General features: G+C 33.0%; 1 protein-coding gene across 1 annotated transcript in view; it reads right to left on the bottom strand.

Annotated features, from left to right (window-relative positions):
* Positions 1-910: 910 nt before the first annotated feature.
* LOC136031798 (uncharacterized) overlaps positions 911-17789 on the bottom strand; it is a 103827-nt gene continuing 86948 nt past the window's right edge. The window contains exon 3 of the mRNA XM_065711595.1: positions 911-5450. Coding sequence (XP_065567667.1) covers positions 4920-5450 — 531 coding nt within the window. The 3' untranslated portion in view covers positions 911-4919. The remainder of the gene's footprint in view (positions 5451-17789) is intronic.

Below are 17789 nucleotides of genomic sequence, written 5' to 3'. Positions count from 1 at the left end.
ATATCACCTAATTCCATGTTATCCTACGCCTAGGATGAGTTAATTAAGGATGTTGTCATAAAAAACAGTTTCTGTCAAAAGGATAATCTTGGCACTTTGATTAGCTAAATAGTGAGCTGACGCAAAACGGCTTACGCACAGTAAATGCAGCGGTTAACACAGAACTGCTGTTTTTTTTTCTTTTTCTTTTTTTTTAAATCGGTATATTTCATCTATCAATGTACAAACGTAATTGGAAACGTAGAGTTGAGCACTTAGCTTCTTAGACTTTTTCACATACTGATCAATGGTGTGCAGGAACCAATCTTTTGATTCAATTCCTTTGGCCGGGAGTGAAATGCACGTTTGGGAGCATACCACCCGACGCTTCCCGTATTTTTCTCCTGAATTTTCCCTGTTCACATTTAGGACCGGGTCGACACTAAATGAGTTTACAGAGTCACAGAATTGACCTTGGTTAAAAAAAACTGGACATCTGGACTCGAAGCCCAAACCTCACAATTTCATGTTTGAAGCGCTAACCCTTCTTTAGAATATATTTTCAGTCTTTAAATTGAAGGATTTTAACCCAGTGAATGAGGGGTCATGACGAATAGACTCAGAAAAAGAACAAATAAAATTTAAAAGAACTCAAAAGTCCCTATTTGCACGAAAACACTGTTAAAACAAGGTAAAATTAATCTCTGAACCTGCCGTCAAGGCTGTATCCAGGATATTGTTAGGAGGGGGCAAATCGGGAAAGAGAAGGGAGTACAAAGAAACTTAACACAACGTAAAAGAATTATTTACATGTATTTTTTTTTACCTTTTTACAGGTAAAACAAAAATTTCGGGAGGCGGATCAGACCGGGAACCCTCCCCCCTGGATACGGCCATTCCTGCCGTGTTTGCTACTCCAAAGAATAAGAAAAATCTTTTTATAATTTAATATTTTCTTAATAAATGTATCACATTCACAACATTACTGTACAGACCTCACATCAAGAAGTGATGATCGCACTACCGGTTCATGGAATCTGAAAATTTATAAATTAAAACATTGACAAAAATACAACCTTGGAAATATTACAAAGGTAAAGATTACTCCTTGTAACAAATTTTAATGGTGAAGTTTTGTTAAAATCTGTGATGGAGCTTCCCTATAAGCCGTGCAATATTTTCATCAACATTCTTGTTCAAGTAATAACGCAAATGCAATGTCAATTTGGAAATATTTTTCCTAAAAGCTATAGATATCATGTATCATTCCATACGGTGGTACATACCTGCCCTATTGTAAGTATTTTTTATAGGTTCAACATTTAAGTTATTCCTAAAATAGTGTATACTTAAAGGGTATGCTACTGAAATAAAATTGAAATTGGCCTAAAAAATTCGTTTTTAAAAACTATCCAAAGTCAAATTTACTTTTAACGCTGAACATACTGGATAAAATAAAATGTGACAAAATTTGTCATTTAACAGAAATTTAATATTTTATTACAAAATTTAATATGACTCAGAGACATTAGAATTTTTTCAAAAATAATGAAAAAAAAGCGTACAAAAAATAAACCAGAGAAAACCAGAAAATAGTACGAATATTTTGACAAAGACCTTAGGTCAGTCGTTCTCAAGAAGAAAAAGAAGAAAAATATAAAATAGAATACTATGCTTATTATTCTTTTTCTTGGTTTATCATTTTAGTTTTCGTTGGGTATTTTCTTTGGGTATTATCTTAGGTATTCTCTTTACGTACTTTTTAATTTTTTTCCCTGAGGAAGCACAAGAGACGTCTCAGCCAAAATATCTGCATTATTTTCTGGACTTTACTGGCTGAAATATGCTTTCGTTAATTTGTTCTTGCGTCACCTTAGAATTTTTCAAAAATAATGTTTGAGCCACAAGTTCAAAAGACAAGTTATTTGTAATATAAATTCATTATCATCATCAGATTAATGCCATTATTGAACAATTTATCTAGGTTTATTAATTAATTGACAATAATTTGAATATTTAATTAACAAATTGATTAATATCAACTAATTAATTAGTTAAACTAATACTTGATTTGTTCAATTAATCAATAAAATTTAAAAAATAATGCTAAAGGAATAAGGAAAACGGTTATTTTGGAAAATCCTATTTCCAAAAAAAGGAATGTTTCAGCAAAACAATTATGTATGTATTGTTCCAAGAGACCAACTAATTCCAGTAATATCAAATAATTGATTATCTCCAAGAGAGCAAAATCTCCCTCCCTCTCAGACATAAATTTCAAAAACACATCATTAGTACTACAGAGGGTTTCTCTGCACACAAAAAAGTATATATATATATATATATATATATATATATATATATATATATATATATATATATATATATATATATATATATATATATATATATATATATATATATATATATATATGTATTACTTATATATAGATTGCAGGTAAGTGCTATAGGATAGTTGAGCTGAACTTTGGCTGGTTAGAGTAAGTCAAATGACTTTACGCCATTTAACTAATACATAGAAAAAATAACAGTTAAAGCAAATTAGAAATTCGAATAATCATACAAGAAATTAAATCTAATGTTTAAATCTAAACAAACTAAATATGCCTGCTTTTCCTCCTTTTTTAGGCATGGAGTAAAATAGTCTAACAGAAGAAAAGTAGCAGCACATGACTGGTGGTGACACTTATGGTGGGCTCCTACACACTGTTAAAAGATCAGAAAGGATGTTATGGATCTTATCATAGTACGATGCTAAACTTTTGGTAAATCGAAAATAACTTATCCAGTGAGCTTCTTGGTTATGATGTTCTCTCGATGGGAAGAGCCATCTAAAAATAATCACCCCCTATTCATCAAAATAAAAGATACTATTAAAGCAGTAAAATAGCGGACTGTCTTGAAATTGCTCCATGTGATCAAAATAATATTGAAGCCTTGTAAACACAATGAAACTGTCAGCAAGTCCTTAGTATGCTTTTATTCATTGGTAATTCACGGCCAGAATTTTAGCGCATACTTATATGTAAATATACATACATATAGCGCTTAGTAATATACCTACAGTAAATGGTATACATACATAAAAAATGTATCACAAAAATTAGTACATGTTAATGAGCCTTTTCTAATCCCATAGAAAATTTTCTAGAAAATTCTATTCCCATAGAAAATTATAGAGGAAATCTTTGAAGAAATTATTGAGGAAGAGCTTGAACTAAGCATCAAATTACCGTTTTGGTGGTTAAAGCTTATTTTAATAGACCCTACAATACTTTACTCATTCTTTACTATTTTTTACTCTACTATAGTTACTATAATTATAATAGTTGTAAATGCTATATCATAGTAAATTATACGTAATTTACTATAGTACTATTTACTATATTGTATATACCGCCATTATTTCAAATTTGCTATTTGTAGTATTTAATGAAACTGCCAAAATGGATAAGTAACCCTTTTCTGCAGAGAATGTATCGATTGATAGATTGATTGATAGATTGATAGTCTTCCCATCTTTGGTCTATACCGGCCGTCCTATGTTCCTAGTTGTCCAAGTATTTTCTGTGTTTCTTTTCTGTTTTCCTTGATTTTTATTCTGTCTGTTCTCGGCCCTATCCAGTTTTTTTTTGTGGGAGGTTATTAATAAAATAATGATGATGATGATAATACAGACCTAAAATACTTTCAATGAAACTTTAAATTATTTCCAAACAATAAAGACGGTTACAGTTAAGGCTAGTGCTCGAACTACATTTGGCTACTATAATCCAAAAGGCGGTATGTTATAAATTATAAATTACAAGTTAGAAATTTAGCACGACAGCAAAAAAAACTAAAAAATAAAGTTTGCTGAAGATGTCCCCTATTTGGACATATTTTTCAAAATTTATGCATTTCAGGAAAAATGGGAACTATTAACTATCTTGAGACCCAAATAAGATATAGAAACGCGGAGTAAATGAATCGATTGAGCTCATTCCGTCGAATAGGATGGACTATAAATACTCTTTTAACTAAAAACGTCAAATAACGAATTTCAAATTGCTGCAGCCATGTTGATCAAAAATTTCAATCAAAAAGGTATCACTCATAGAAGTACGATAAGCAAGAATTATAACGATACCGCTACTGCTAACAACTCGCCAAAACACCAGGCCAACACAGCGGTACACACCCCTCCTCCATGCCAACCTATTCGAAGCTTCACTCTTTACCCCTCCCATGAATCTCCAATTTGCTTTAAGCTCTTCTCGATGACATCTTTCCATCCAATTCGAGGATGAACTGCTTTCCGTTTAGACCTAAACGGAACCGTTCAAAAAATCCTTGGCAATCTGTCTATTGAAGAAGAAGAATATCTACTGGTGTGTTTGCACTACCAGCTCAACTATATCTCTGACCGCGTGGTTGGTCAAACAGCTGTTTTTACAGGATGAATAACCGTTTTTTTCAGTGTGTCTGTTCTTACCATTAGAAGAAGCTATAATACATAAGTATACGTAAATTATCCTATTTTTAAATAACAGAGAGGTTTCCGAAATAACGTTTGACGACACTTATTTAAGCAACTTGACTGATGAATCTTATGAAAAGAATGGCTAATTTTACCATTTTGACTTTTATACTCTGTGTACTTTTAAAAAGAAAATATTGTTTATTTTTATCCAAATAAAACTTTCTATCACACCATTCTTTTTTTGTATTTAGTCGGTGCCCAATGGGCACCAGTCTTAAGACAGTTTCAGAAACCTCATTTTTTCACGTGCTGTTAAGGTCATGCTAATAACGTTTACGTAAAGCAAACACTATTTCAAAAACCTCTCTAACAAAAACTGAAAATTACGTTATAGAAATGGCATAACAAAGTTCATAAGCTCTGACTAGCATTTTCGTGTATTCACTATTTTTTTCAGCTACCGATTCCGCCACTGTTTACGTTCGGTGGGCTTTGGAGTAGAATTTAAGCGTTTTCTTTTTCTTTCCTTCTTAGTCACAGATTGTTTATAGATTGTTCTGTTGTGTTTATGATGCTCTTTTCGGCAAATTTTCTTACACCCTGTTGGATTTTTAGCTTTCCGACATCGTGAGCACTGATGTCTCCTCCTTTCCACTCTTCGTTTTGTTGCTAGCACTTTACATTTTACAGGACATTGAACTTGAGACCCTGTCAAATTAGTGACAGGTGTTAGTCTTTTTTCAGGTAATTTCCCGTTATAAGGAGTTCTCATGAAGAGGACAAAATCGCTTTTAGACCCTAAATGAGGTGTCTTGGTTCCTCGGCCACCACTAGCGATATTTGTGGCGTTAACTCGAAGTAGGCATGGACATCCGTTTGCAGCTATTGCTACGTAGAGTCTTTTCTTAGTCTGAGTTGACGATGTGTAGGTATCGAAACTGCTTTCTTCGAGGCTTTCACGAAGTCGGCAGTCATCATTCGGATTGGTCTGTAAAAAAGGTTATGATTAAGCTTTAAGATATTAAGCTGCCTAATTAACATTAATAATTAAGATTTAAGAAATCAAGCTTTAGATATTCTATTGAATACTTCGGAAGTAATTTCAAGGAATCAAAGATAAACTGAATCAAGGGACTGAAAGCAATAAAAAATATATATTTCTAGAGACCAAATTTGTTTTTACAGACGAAGTTTATTTGCCTCCACCATCTACTTTAAAAATGGTTAATAAGTCTCCTTGATCAGTCAATTAAGAGATCAGTCTGTAAAATAAAAATTGAGCTTTAGATATTTTAAAGATTACCTTGAAAGGGATTTTAAGCAATTAAAAGTCAATTGAATCAGGTAACTGACAGCAATTGCATAACAAATGCATTTTTAGGGACCAATTTCTCCATTTTCCCAGTAGAATCTTTCCCAGCAGACTCTGATATTGCATGTGTACAAGGCATTTCTTCAAAAAGCAAATAGTTAATGATCATCCAAGATTGATGTACATAATCGTTACGCCACTTTAGTCATTGCGGCGCAGCGGCTATTTATAGTTAGACTTAATAATTTGACTACAATTGAACTTTGTATATAAATTCTTCTACATTATAAACACACTAATTCATCACTACATAAAAATGAGCAAGCCAGTATTTTAGGAGCGAGAAAGGAGAGAATCAGCCTTTTAGGAAGGAGGGGTCTTATAGGATTCGTTATCTCTGTCTTTATAATTTTTTATTTAGGTTTGTATGATGATAGATCATGAAATTTGGGCCTTGACATTCAGTTTAGTTTAAACCGTTTTCCACAACCTTATTTGACGACATTCCAACCGGTTTTGGCGCAGTTTTTTTTAGCAACAATGCACAAAATGTGTCGTCTAAAATAGTTGCTAAAATAATTGTCGTCTAAAATAGTTGCGCTGGCAACTAAATCCCTGGGAAAAAAATAAAATACACAGAGTAACTCGAATTAATTGTATGCCCATGTTTGTTTTTTTTACTTTTTAAGCCAGGGTTTTTATATGGAGTTAAATATAACCCTTTTTGGTCATTTTTTAAACTAATTGTCCTTGTAGCTTTTATAAAAGTCTCTGCACTCAAAACACAAATAAAATCTTTTAATTTGGACGGCAAAAGCAAGCATGAGTGAATTCATTTATTTTATTTCTTACAAAATTACTGTCTTCATTCCGAAATGAAATTGATTTACCAATGTATTTCTATTCTATCATTATAAATACAATAGATTAATTATACTTATTATTAATTAAATACAACTAATTATTAAATAATTAAATATTAATAAAATATTAATTTAGCTTTAATTAAACATTAGTAATTAATAAAATTAAATATTATTAAATGTAATTAATTCATGTTTAATAAAAAAAGGTAATATAGTTAAACATAAATATAATAAAAAAATATGTGTTAAATTATATATTCGTTATATAACGAACATTAATGTAACGTATTTATGTTGTTATTTTTAACTGGTTTCTACCGATTCCAAGACTCTTCTAATTAAACAAATAAAGTGAAGAGAAAACTAAAGCAGGGAGGACTATCACACCTTAATCTTTGCACAGCAAATTAAGATACAAATCGTCATTTATATAAACCTGGATAAAGAAAAGAAAAAAACACAAACATATACACAGAGTATTTGAGCCATGAGAAATTCTGATTAAATAGTTAACTGTATCCTATTCAAGGGAACCAGTTTGGGGGTTGGGCAATTACTACTCCTAGGTTTTTTGTTCCCTTAAATATCGAAAAACACCTTTTTTGATATTCGCATTGAAAAATACCTATTTTGGTGTTTTCATTAAAAAAACAATTCGAATAAACAACAGAATTAGTCCCCTCCCTAGATGACATATACGGAAGTGTATAAAAAACATAGACCTCCACACATTTTCATGAATTGTTAACCACGGCTAAAGAGAGATACAGTTCCCTTAAAACATTTAATAAGTTTCGTTGGTGCTACCCATGGCCGTATACAGGGGGGAGGTTAGGGCGTTTGACCCCTCTCAAAATGCTTGTCTGACTGATAAAAATTTCCATAAGAAATTCATCATAAACAAATGCATATCAAAAGTCTTAATTTGTATCCACCCCCTCCCCCTAAAAATAACCCCCTCCGAAAAACAATCCTGGATACGGCCCTGGAGCTACGTTATAATTGGTCTTTACCTATATATAACATGTTTTTTTCCGCAGTTTTCCCATATACGTGCAATATATATTCAAATTAAAAAAAATAACAAAACTTATAGTAAAATGGTTAACTTAAAAGATATTCACTTTTTAAATTCATGTGTTTAATCTTTTACTTTGCGGCAAATCTGTCCCAAAAACTTCAAAGTATTTTCGTTAAAAGAAAAGCACTTAAATTTAAGTAGGTGCGGGAAAAGAAAGGACCGTAAATACCTAGGTTAAATTGCTAAGGCACTAGACGTCAAATGGCAAAACTGATGAACATGTCATAAAATTATAATTTGCAATAAAATTTTCAGGTTTTCAAAGTAAAATTTCTGTATATTTAAGACCACAACTCATGCATGATATGATGAGGTTTAATATAAGTAAATGATAAATATTTTGTCATATTAATAGCTAAAGAAAAATGCAAATATGTATAATGTATACTCATAACCCATTGTTTCAACTAAATTGAATTTAGACTCTTGAAAAGATACAAACCACTTGTTATCCTCTGGAAGTATAAACATATTATATGTATATATAACATATTACATAGGGTTATGAGTATACATTTTACATATTTGCATTATTAAATGTATATACATATTAGCTATATATGTATGGACTTCTAGATACTGTTCCTATGTTTACATACAGAGCCATAGATAAACCACAGATCAACCTCAAACCCTAGCTCAAACCATAATTTTAATGGTTAAAATCGGTTACTAATTTTAGCCATAGTACGATGTGACATGACATTAAAAGCCTTTCTGGGCTTTTAATGCAAAATTTAAGACAAACGCATCCTTGAATCCAAACTGAATAAATTAATGAACAATTATGCGCTATACTCAAAAGCGTATCTAGGATTTTTTCCAGACAGGGGGGAGGGGGCAAAAACACATGAAAAATTTGTTATTATTCATTTTTGTTACACCTTTAAGAGTCGGCCAGAATTTTGGAGGGAGGCTCAAACATGTAATCCCCTACCCTGGATACGGCCTTGGCCATACCCCACCAACCAAAATCCCCACTTCTTTATCTTCATAATATTTACATCTCTTAAAATAAAATCCGTCCATTCCTCCCTCTCAAAACACTCCTGGAGAATTTCCTCCCTCAATCCTTCTAATTCCTTACAAAAACAATTAATTAGATCATTAAACCCGCCATTAACTTTCATGGTTTTAACAATTAACCATTGTTAGTTTTAAATAGACTGAAGGTGTTGAAAGTATGAAGAGACGGAATCGGTTATTGAGGTCTCTTTCTCTATTATCTCCTCTATTGATGATAATATTCCTGTTAGAAATCTGGTTGATGTTTACCTAAACGTATATGGTAATACTTTTGTATATTATCTTATATCTATTCGGGTAATAAGTATGTGGATTAAACATGAGTGGTGCCCCTTAGAACATTAAATTGGGTCACTATTAAAACCAAAGTACCTTAAATACATCTTGACATCAAAAACAGTTTTCTGTCTTTAGTAATTATGGTAATTACCATTGGATTACACATTGGTAATTACACATTGGTAATTATGAAGCAATGTTTGAAGAATTTTTAAAAACACCCTGGAGTCTCTCAAACATATACCACTAACATTTGGTGTAAAAAAATGCACAATTGAAAAAATTATTGTCGGAAACTCTAGACGGAAGTTTACTGTCCCCCCACTCTGAAAAACAAGAAATATTTCATTTTTGCACAGGCTTCTCTTATTTTTTTTTCTGTCTCTTTTACTATCATTTTTGCACAGGCGGCTCTTCTTTTTTCTGTCTCTTTTGCTATCTGTCTCTTTTGCTATCATTTTTGCACAGTGGACTCTTCTTTTTTCTTTATCTTTTGCTATCAGTCTCTTCCTTTTTCTGTCTCTTTTGCTATCAGTCTCTTCTTTTTTCTGTCTCTTTTACTGTCGTTTTTGCACAGGTGGCTCTTCTTTTTTCTGTCTCCTTTGCTATCAAAGCCGTATCAGGTTACCAGAAGATCGTCAAAAGATGGTTAATACCTCACTCGAGAGCTAACGGTCGTATCTACGATTTTTTTATGAATTTGTCTCAACAGCACAGGAGTAAAGTACCATATGGCACCGAAGACGACGTTTTTGGTGCCATTTCTAGAGTGGAGAAGGCTAGGAAACGAAAAACCACATAATTGAAATCACCCTTGTTGAAAACCCTCTACTGGAGGTTTATGTAAAGAGTGAACCGCTGCCCATACAAATCAAAATTTTAAAATATGTTTCTAAACAAATATTCTAATGATAAAAAATCCGAATCAACGCTAATTTGGAAATAGTGACTATTACACAGTTTCAACAGAACAGTAAACGAAACAATATAGTAATTTTGTACAGTTGAAACATAAAACTCTTAGGAAATGTTCAACGATATAAAGCTAAAATATTCTTGTTTCGTATGCGTACGTTTTGTGTTTTCAGCAATATAATAGCTTTGCATAATTCAACAAACATAGGGAATATCATCAGTCGGTTTATCTGCTCTAGTCTTATAAATACATATTGTTTAAATTGCGAAGCAATAATTTTTCAAATGAAGGTTCAACTTAAGTTTCAACTTCGCTCTTTAATTAAAAACTTCGTTTTTTTTATTATTTATAGAACCATAATCTAGATCAAGACCTACTCACGACACTTAATCATTTATCCAAATTTTAGTCTTTAGGTTACTATGTAGGCTAATTTGGTATAATAAAGGAGTGTACCATTAAATTCAAAATTTGTCGAGAAATTTTAGCTGACTCTAGGCTAAGACCCTTTCACAGTGAGATTTTATTAATACCGAGATTGACTAACACTAATTTAAGCCAAATAAGGATTTTCTGTAGTTTTTCAGCCAATCAGTAGATTTTATGAAAATCTTGACTGGCTCAAATTGACGTTCCCGAAATCTCGTCATTTGTAGAAACGCCATCAGCATGACCTACTTAAGAGTAAGTTATTCATAAAACAAAGTCATCATACTGTTCATAAGACTTAAGCACATCATAGAATTATATGCTAGCAATATATATCTTAAAGTTATAGGTATATATATTACTTTAATAGCTAACAGCTATATAAATGTTAAGATTGTATACTCTTTTTAACTGCTATTTCAAGAGAAATGACAGACAATAAAAATCATCACTAATATATACAACGACCCACCCCTTCCGGTAAAAATGAAGTTGTTGACAGGGTCAAAAGTTCTTAAAGTAACAAATAACAATCCAATCATTCCACTGCACCTGGGTATGTTGTTGAAGTAATTGCTATCAAAAGAGACATTAGGACCTAAAGTCATAACAGACAGTTAATTTGCATTATTCGTCTTCCATTTTCAAACAGTAATCTGATGAAGTCACAAGAATCGATCTTACACAGCAGGGACAAAAACTGTAATCGGCAATGCTGTAAGCTTTTTATAAGCTGAACATTTTGTTCGTATTTTGACAGGGTTTCATTACCTCGTCGGCAATGTAACGCCTTGAGATTGAAACAAGTTATATCTTTTACTGATCAAAGAATGTATGGTCGTTAAAATGCTCAATTACAAAATTTTTCAAATTGTAAGCAGCAAAAAAACTGACAGTTATTGAAGTGTGTAGTCGTTTCTTATTATTGGCAGAAAAGATTATTTGAACATGACATCATCCCCAGTGACAGAAACGATATATTTAATTTTTTTTTCTTATGGCATTTTTTGTTTAATTGCAATATAAATAGAAAAAAGACCTGTTGAACTTTAAAACCGGTTTCAAGGACTTCAAAACAGTAATGGCTAGCCTGTCCTTTATGTACCCAAAATAGTTTAAATTCGACTTTCCTCTTTCGATTTGCATATATTTTTCCTGCCATTTTGTTTTTTAATAAAACGAGTTGAATCCAAGTGACAGTTGAATCCAAGTATGGAGAACAGTGTTACCAGTTGTCTGATTTAAAGTTGCACCGTCAGAAAAGTGAAAATGCGCCAAAATCTTCACTTCTCTGGCGAAAATATGCCAAATGAACGATTTTCCATTAAAAAAAGAACAAAAAACACAGAAATGTAACAATTCGAAAAGTCAGTGCAAAACGGCCTCGAAAAAGCTCAAAAATGACGCAAATGTCATTATTTCCTTTCCTTTTACTTTTATTTTACATTATGTTCCTTTTACCAGAGACACTATATTGAAGGGATGGTCGCATAAACTTTGGAGGGGGCTCATTCAATTGGAAATCGAAAGTTCTAGTGTTTTTTAAGACTCAAAAATGATCCGAATGCAACCACTTATGGTAATGGAATTATTTTTGGTAATAAACTTATGTCTCTATATTAAATTTGTATATATCTATTTTTTTCGTTCTACATTTGTGTTTAATTACATTATCAATAGATAAAAGGACACGTTGAACTTTGAAACCTGTTTCAGGACTTCAATTGGCTTGTCATTCCCATATTTATCGAAAATAGTTTAAATTCTACTTTGCTCTACCTCTGCTATAGTTTAGAGGTGGGCTTGTCATTCCCATATTTATCGAAAATAGTTTAAATTCTACTTTGCTCTACCTCTGCTATAGTTTAGAGGTGGGGATACTCACTTGCAAACAGTGGCAGTTCTGGCCTCTCTTGCGCCCGGGGCAAACTCTTGATTAGTGCCCCCCTCCTGTCTCCCACAAAATTTTCAGGCTAAAATTTATCAAAATGTTCATTTATTAACGAAATTTTCAATTTTTTAATTAATTATTAATTGTTTTATTAATTATTTTTTATCTATTATTTAACCTATTTAATGACTATTACTAAATTGCTTTTAATTTTCTAATTTATTGTGCTCATTATTTTTATTTATTAACAGCGTTCTCTAATTTATTTTAATAAAAATACAATTTTTAAATTACAAAATAATTGTAACCGTTAGGTTATTTATTTGGAATTTTACGTCCCATCCTCTGTTCTACCCTAAAATCAAGTCTAACCTTGTAGCATTATTCGAGAGAGTTATGTCATGGTTTAATGCCAATTACTTGGTCTTGAATGTTGGTAAATCACATTTTCTTATTTTTTCTCGAAATGGTATACCTTTCCCTCAGCTTACACACCTTCAAGTGTCACGAGGCTCCTTGTGTAGACCAGAGAATCGGGTGGTCCGGTTTCTTGGTATCCTGCTTGATGAGAACCTTTTATTCAGAAACCATGTAGCCATGATTAGGGTTAAGGTCTCACGGAGTTTGGGTATCATTCGAAAACTTAGATACATATTTCCTGGATCTATTCTGAAACTTCTTTTTTTCTTTCTTGTCCAGTCATACGTTTCTTATTGCCCCAATGTATGGATGTCTACTTTTCCGTCTACGCTGCGGTCACTTTCTGTTATGATTCTTAAGGATCATTTAATAAGAATCAAATAGATTAATTTTTTTTCCTCTGAGGAGTTGATGGCCCCTGTGTTTTGCTAGTGGTGGGTGGTTCCTCTCTGCACTTTGCTCCCAGGCCTCAGGTATGTTCTTTATGTTTTTTTTCTCCTTCTAGTTGTTGCTTATATTGTATCCCCCATAAATATATTTTCTGTGAACTGCTATATGTGGATTGCCTATATTGAATTTATTGCTTGTATAATAATTTTTTTTTCTTATCCCCCTTGTATCCCTGGCCATGGAGCCTTCCGAGGGGAATTATGTGTATTGTAATTCGATTTTGAATTGTCTTCTATTTAACATTAATAAACTTCTCTCTCTCTCTTTCTCTCTTACGAGGTGAAATTTCGCAACAGTTTAAACCTCTAATTGGTGTTAGGGGTTATTGAGTTTGGAGAAACAACGCACAATGGACGGTATTGAAAATGACCAATGCGATCGTTCTTCAAAATTTTGATTTGCTAAGATCCCTGAAACTACAATAGAGAAATACAATATTGGTTGGATTTAACATTAAGATCTTCCAGTGGGTGCTAAGCTTATTCTGCCACGGAAAATTCCCCAAAGAAATCCCGCCCCAGAATAATTCGTTTTGCGGGAAATTCTCCCATATGCAAAATTGAGCAACCACAGAGAAAGTATGACAAATACAAATAATGAAGAAAAGAAGCGATTTCGGAACATTTTACCAAAATCCAAAAATATAGAAGGAAGATGCGGTGTTGAGTGTCTTACAGTATTTGTTTTTACATTTTTATTTTATTTCAATTCTTATTTAGTGTTCCTGGGGGTTGCATTATCATAGCAAGGTAAAATAAAATTTCACGTTGAGGCCGTGTTGGTGATATTAACCACAAAGACAAACTTAATCGACATTTCAAAGTTATTGAACAAAAAAAATATCTCAAAATTTTATTCGATATCATAGGGGTTAGAGGAGGGCGGGATAGCAGAAAAGGAACCGAGAAGGAGGCTGATTGCCGTCCAGTAGCTTTCGGCCTTTAAAAAGGACACAATAAATTTCAGTTTTCAATGAAATACCCCCCCCCCGTTCAAAGTTTCTAAAATTACCTCTTCTATTTGAAGTAGGTTGGAAAAAAGTCTGTCTTAAAATTGAACAATTCTTTCATGCCATAAAAGGTATCTGGTTTACGCTTTCCCATCAAAATCCTTAGTTGTACCAGAGAGGTCGTAAGTCTAAACAAGCTCGACTATAAGCCCTAGGCAATTTTGAAAGCTAATCGAAACTGAACATATTTTTATTTTTAATATTTACTAAAGCTGACAGGTCGGGTTTGCTTGAATGACTTAAAAATTTCCTCACAAGTATGCATGACATTTTTTTAAAACCCTGAGCCCTCAGTGCTGCCTCCTCTGCTAGTGAGACCACCTTTTACTCGATATCTAAGCCATTGGCGCTACCTGTGTTGCTCCATTTATCTTGAATGCACAGAGTACAGAGTGACGAACCATGTATCTCTCTGAGCTCCACTAAAAAATGGGCAAAACTGGGATAAAGGGTTGTTTGAGTTGTATCACTAAATATGCAGACCTGAAAAACTTCATATGAAAACAGTCAACAAGAGGCCTAACTTTCTTTTATAGCAGATACACAATGAAAATTATATTCGGGGAAGGGAAACGCGACAGCTGAGAACTTTTCCCGGAGCGGATTAAACTGCATAAAAACATAACTAGCCTCATTTTAAAAAATCTCGTAATTGTACCCTATATTTTATATTTTCTTTGACTTTTTCTGAAGGTATGGCCCAATGTCTCCCACCTCCCGGCTGTCCTACGTATAAGGTTGAAGGCGCATTTTGAAACAGGGTGGTAGCTATTTTGAAATTCAACTATAATTAAATTTTATTCACAACACAAAAAAACTCAAGGACAGGTAATTGCAAAGAGAAGGGGACTATAAATTTTTATTCCCCCTCCAAAATATGACTAATTTACAACTGTTAACATTTAAAGATGAAATTATAATAAATTCCCATTTTGCATGATTTTCTGACAAATCCTACTCCTCCCCACAGTATGATCCTCCGTAAATCAGCTTCAGTCGTAAGTACCAGCACAAAGAAAAAAAAGGTACACTACGGTATGCAATCGCTTAATGATGAGTAAAAACTACATTTCCTAAATTTTCCTAAATTCTTAAACATTTGCCCCGCCGCATCCCCACAAACAACACTCCTAGCGAAACATATTTCTCGTCAAAATTATTCATTTAATAATTGAAGAACGAACACATACTTAGATATTAAAATTTGGAGGTAAGCGAGAAATTTTTGATACCTTTACAGCACAAAAGGTATTTTTTAAACTTTCCCCGTCCCTCTCCATAAACATTTTTTGCAGAATTATCACCCTCCAAAAAATGTATGTGGAAATTATATGAGTAGTTTTCACAAGGGTACACTACTTTACACCGATATTCTTCCCCTACAACCCTGTTTTGGGAGTCAACTTCTAACCTTCTGGTCATAGATCGGTCTTACAATACAATTAAAGTCACCCACTGCAAGGCCTCTTGAAAATAATTGCTTTGTATTTTATGTATGCTATAACCATAGCTTCTAATAAAAGTATGGAGCACTCATATGTGCAGAAATTGTATTTTGGTCATGACATGGTCTTCTGAATACCGCGAGGTAGAGGAAATCATGTCAGGGAAGATGGGAAACTCCACGAAATCTAACATAAAACCTCATAGTAAAGAAATATTACGCCTTTTCTGGTCAATTTTTTTATAATTTTCAGAAACGTCTTTTACATTTTTTAATTTTTTGTGTGGATTTGCAGTCCAATGACTATAGTCCTGAGAGATCTATTGGCACTAAGGCTAAAGTCCTGCACGTCAAAATAGAAAGTTGGATTGATAAATCATCAAATTCAAATACGGAGCATGCAATTGTTTTTGTTCGTTTTCCCATAAAAAACATTCGAACATTTGCAGCAGGAAAAGACACTGATTCTGACATATCCCCTAGTTCAACAACACGACAATTTTGGTTCTTTCAAAAATCGTCGTTTTCGGCCAACCAACTAGTGTCAAATAAAAAGCAGGTCCACTGAATGTGACATATCCCTTGGATAAATTCAGCAACATCGCAGTTTTTCTGTGTAAACGATTGTCCTTTTCGGCAAACCATCTAGGGCCAATCGAAATGCAATTCGTCACCGAATTGGTTCGAAGGAGATCGTAAGGAAGGATTTAAAAGAAATTGGAACTTCTTGGGAGGGCGTAAAGAAGAGGGCGTTCATTAGATTGAGATGAGGGAGGAGCATTCATAGTTGTGGTTGTCTCATGCGGCTTGGTGCTGCAGTGAGTTGTTAGAAATAGAGGATTAGTAGTAGTAGTTACTGTTTAGAAAATATGCAGCATATTCATTATGTATGTACAACTTTCTTCTAAGGACTATGCTTAAATAATGTGGCCTAGTAACGATATTGACTAACAGTTTCATGTTAAGTTACAGATGTCACATATCTAAATCAACCTTCACTGAGGAAGGATCAACCTTCCTCATGTACGTAATAATTTCTGTTCGTTAAAAACTTTTGTGTTGCCCCTTACTTTCAGTTGAAAAATCTTATTTTTTATATTTAATTTTCATACAAGAGTAATATTCGCAATCGTCTTCGTATATTCATGAAATGCGTTCACTGGTGTATTAATTGACAATTTTCGTTTGAATATCTAGGCAATTTAATTGATTTTTTTTAATACCATTGTTCAGGCTACAAGACAATTTTTTAGGCATATTTATTTTCTAAATAATAACAACAAGTTTAGAAAAGACAGTTTTGAGAGGGCTAAACTGGATGATGCGAACGTCCTGAGTAAACTTCAGAAACGTGCGTAAAGGAGGGAATCGGGACCTGGGTCCTTCCTCCGAATTCTAAATCCTCCCAAATTTTTGGGCCCGTCTTTTTCAATTATCAAAGGAAAAATAATTATCCTACCAGAAAAAGTTTCTGCGCATATACCCGGTGAACACAACGGTATCTAAAAATTCTTATTAATATAATTTACAAACAATAACTATTTGATCCCATATTTTTATGAAATGTATCTATTTGTTTTCACTCCATTTGAATGGATTGTAATCCATTTATTTTGTTTGTTTTTTGCACGGGAGGAAGATGGGACAAATTGGGGACTGCAAAAGAGGAGACATGGCAAAAGAGAAGATGAGACTGCAAAAGCATTCAAGCAGTACAGTCCACAATCTCAATATATATTATGGTCACCAAACATATATTGTTATCAGCCTGTCGGATGGATTGGTAATACCAGAATAAATAACTAACATTTATCTTAATTTTTATATATGACTGTTGAAAAAATTCGATAATTTTACGTACAACTGATACATGCCTGGCTGTGCATACTGTAAAAATTTTCAGGCATTTCCTCAAACGTCCCCTAATAAGGCATCCAAGTTTGTTCAGAGAAAGCTAGAACAATTGCTTCCACCTTTTCTAAGAATGTTCAAAAACAATATTTCTATCTGAAATTCAACGTAATTAGTGCTAGTCATAGTGCTAGTCATATAAACTTATCGATATAGTGATACAGTTACAGACATATTTCAAAAGACCGTGTTATAAAATTATATAGATACATAGTTATGTATGCATAAGACCCATAAGAGTCTAATGAAATAAGAATCTAGGGGTTGTTTCCACGATGTCTTGTTGCTCAGCT

This window comes from Artemia franciscana, chromosome 10 (assembly GCF_032884065.1).
Source record: "Artemia franciscana chromosome 10, ASM3288406v1, whole genome shotgun sequence".
NCBI lineage: Eukaryota > Metazoa > Arthropoda > Branchiopoda > Anostraca > Artemiidae > Artemia > Artemia franciscana.
The sequence above is the reverse complement of the archived record's forward strand: the minus strand, read 5'-3'. Positions and strand labels throughout refer to the sequence as shown.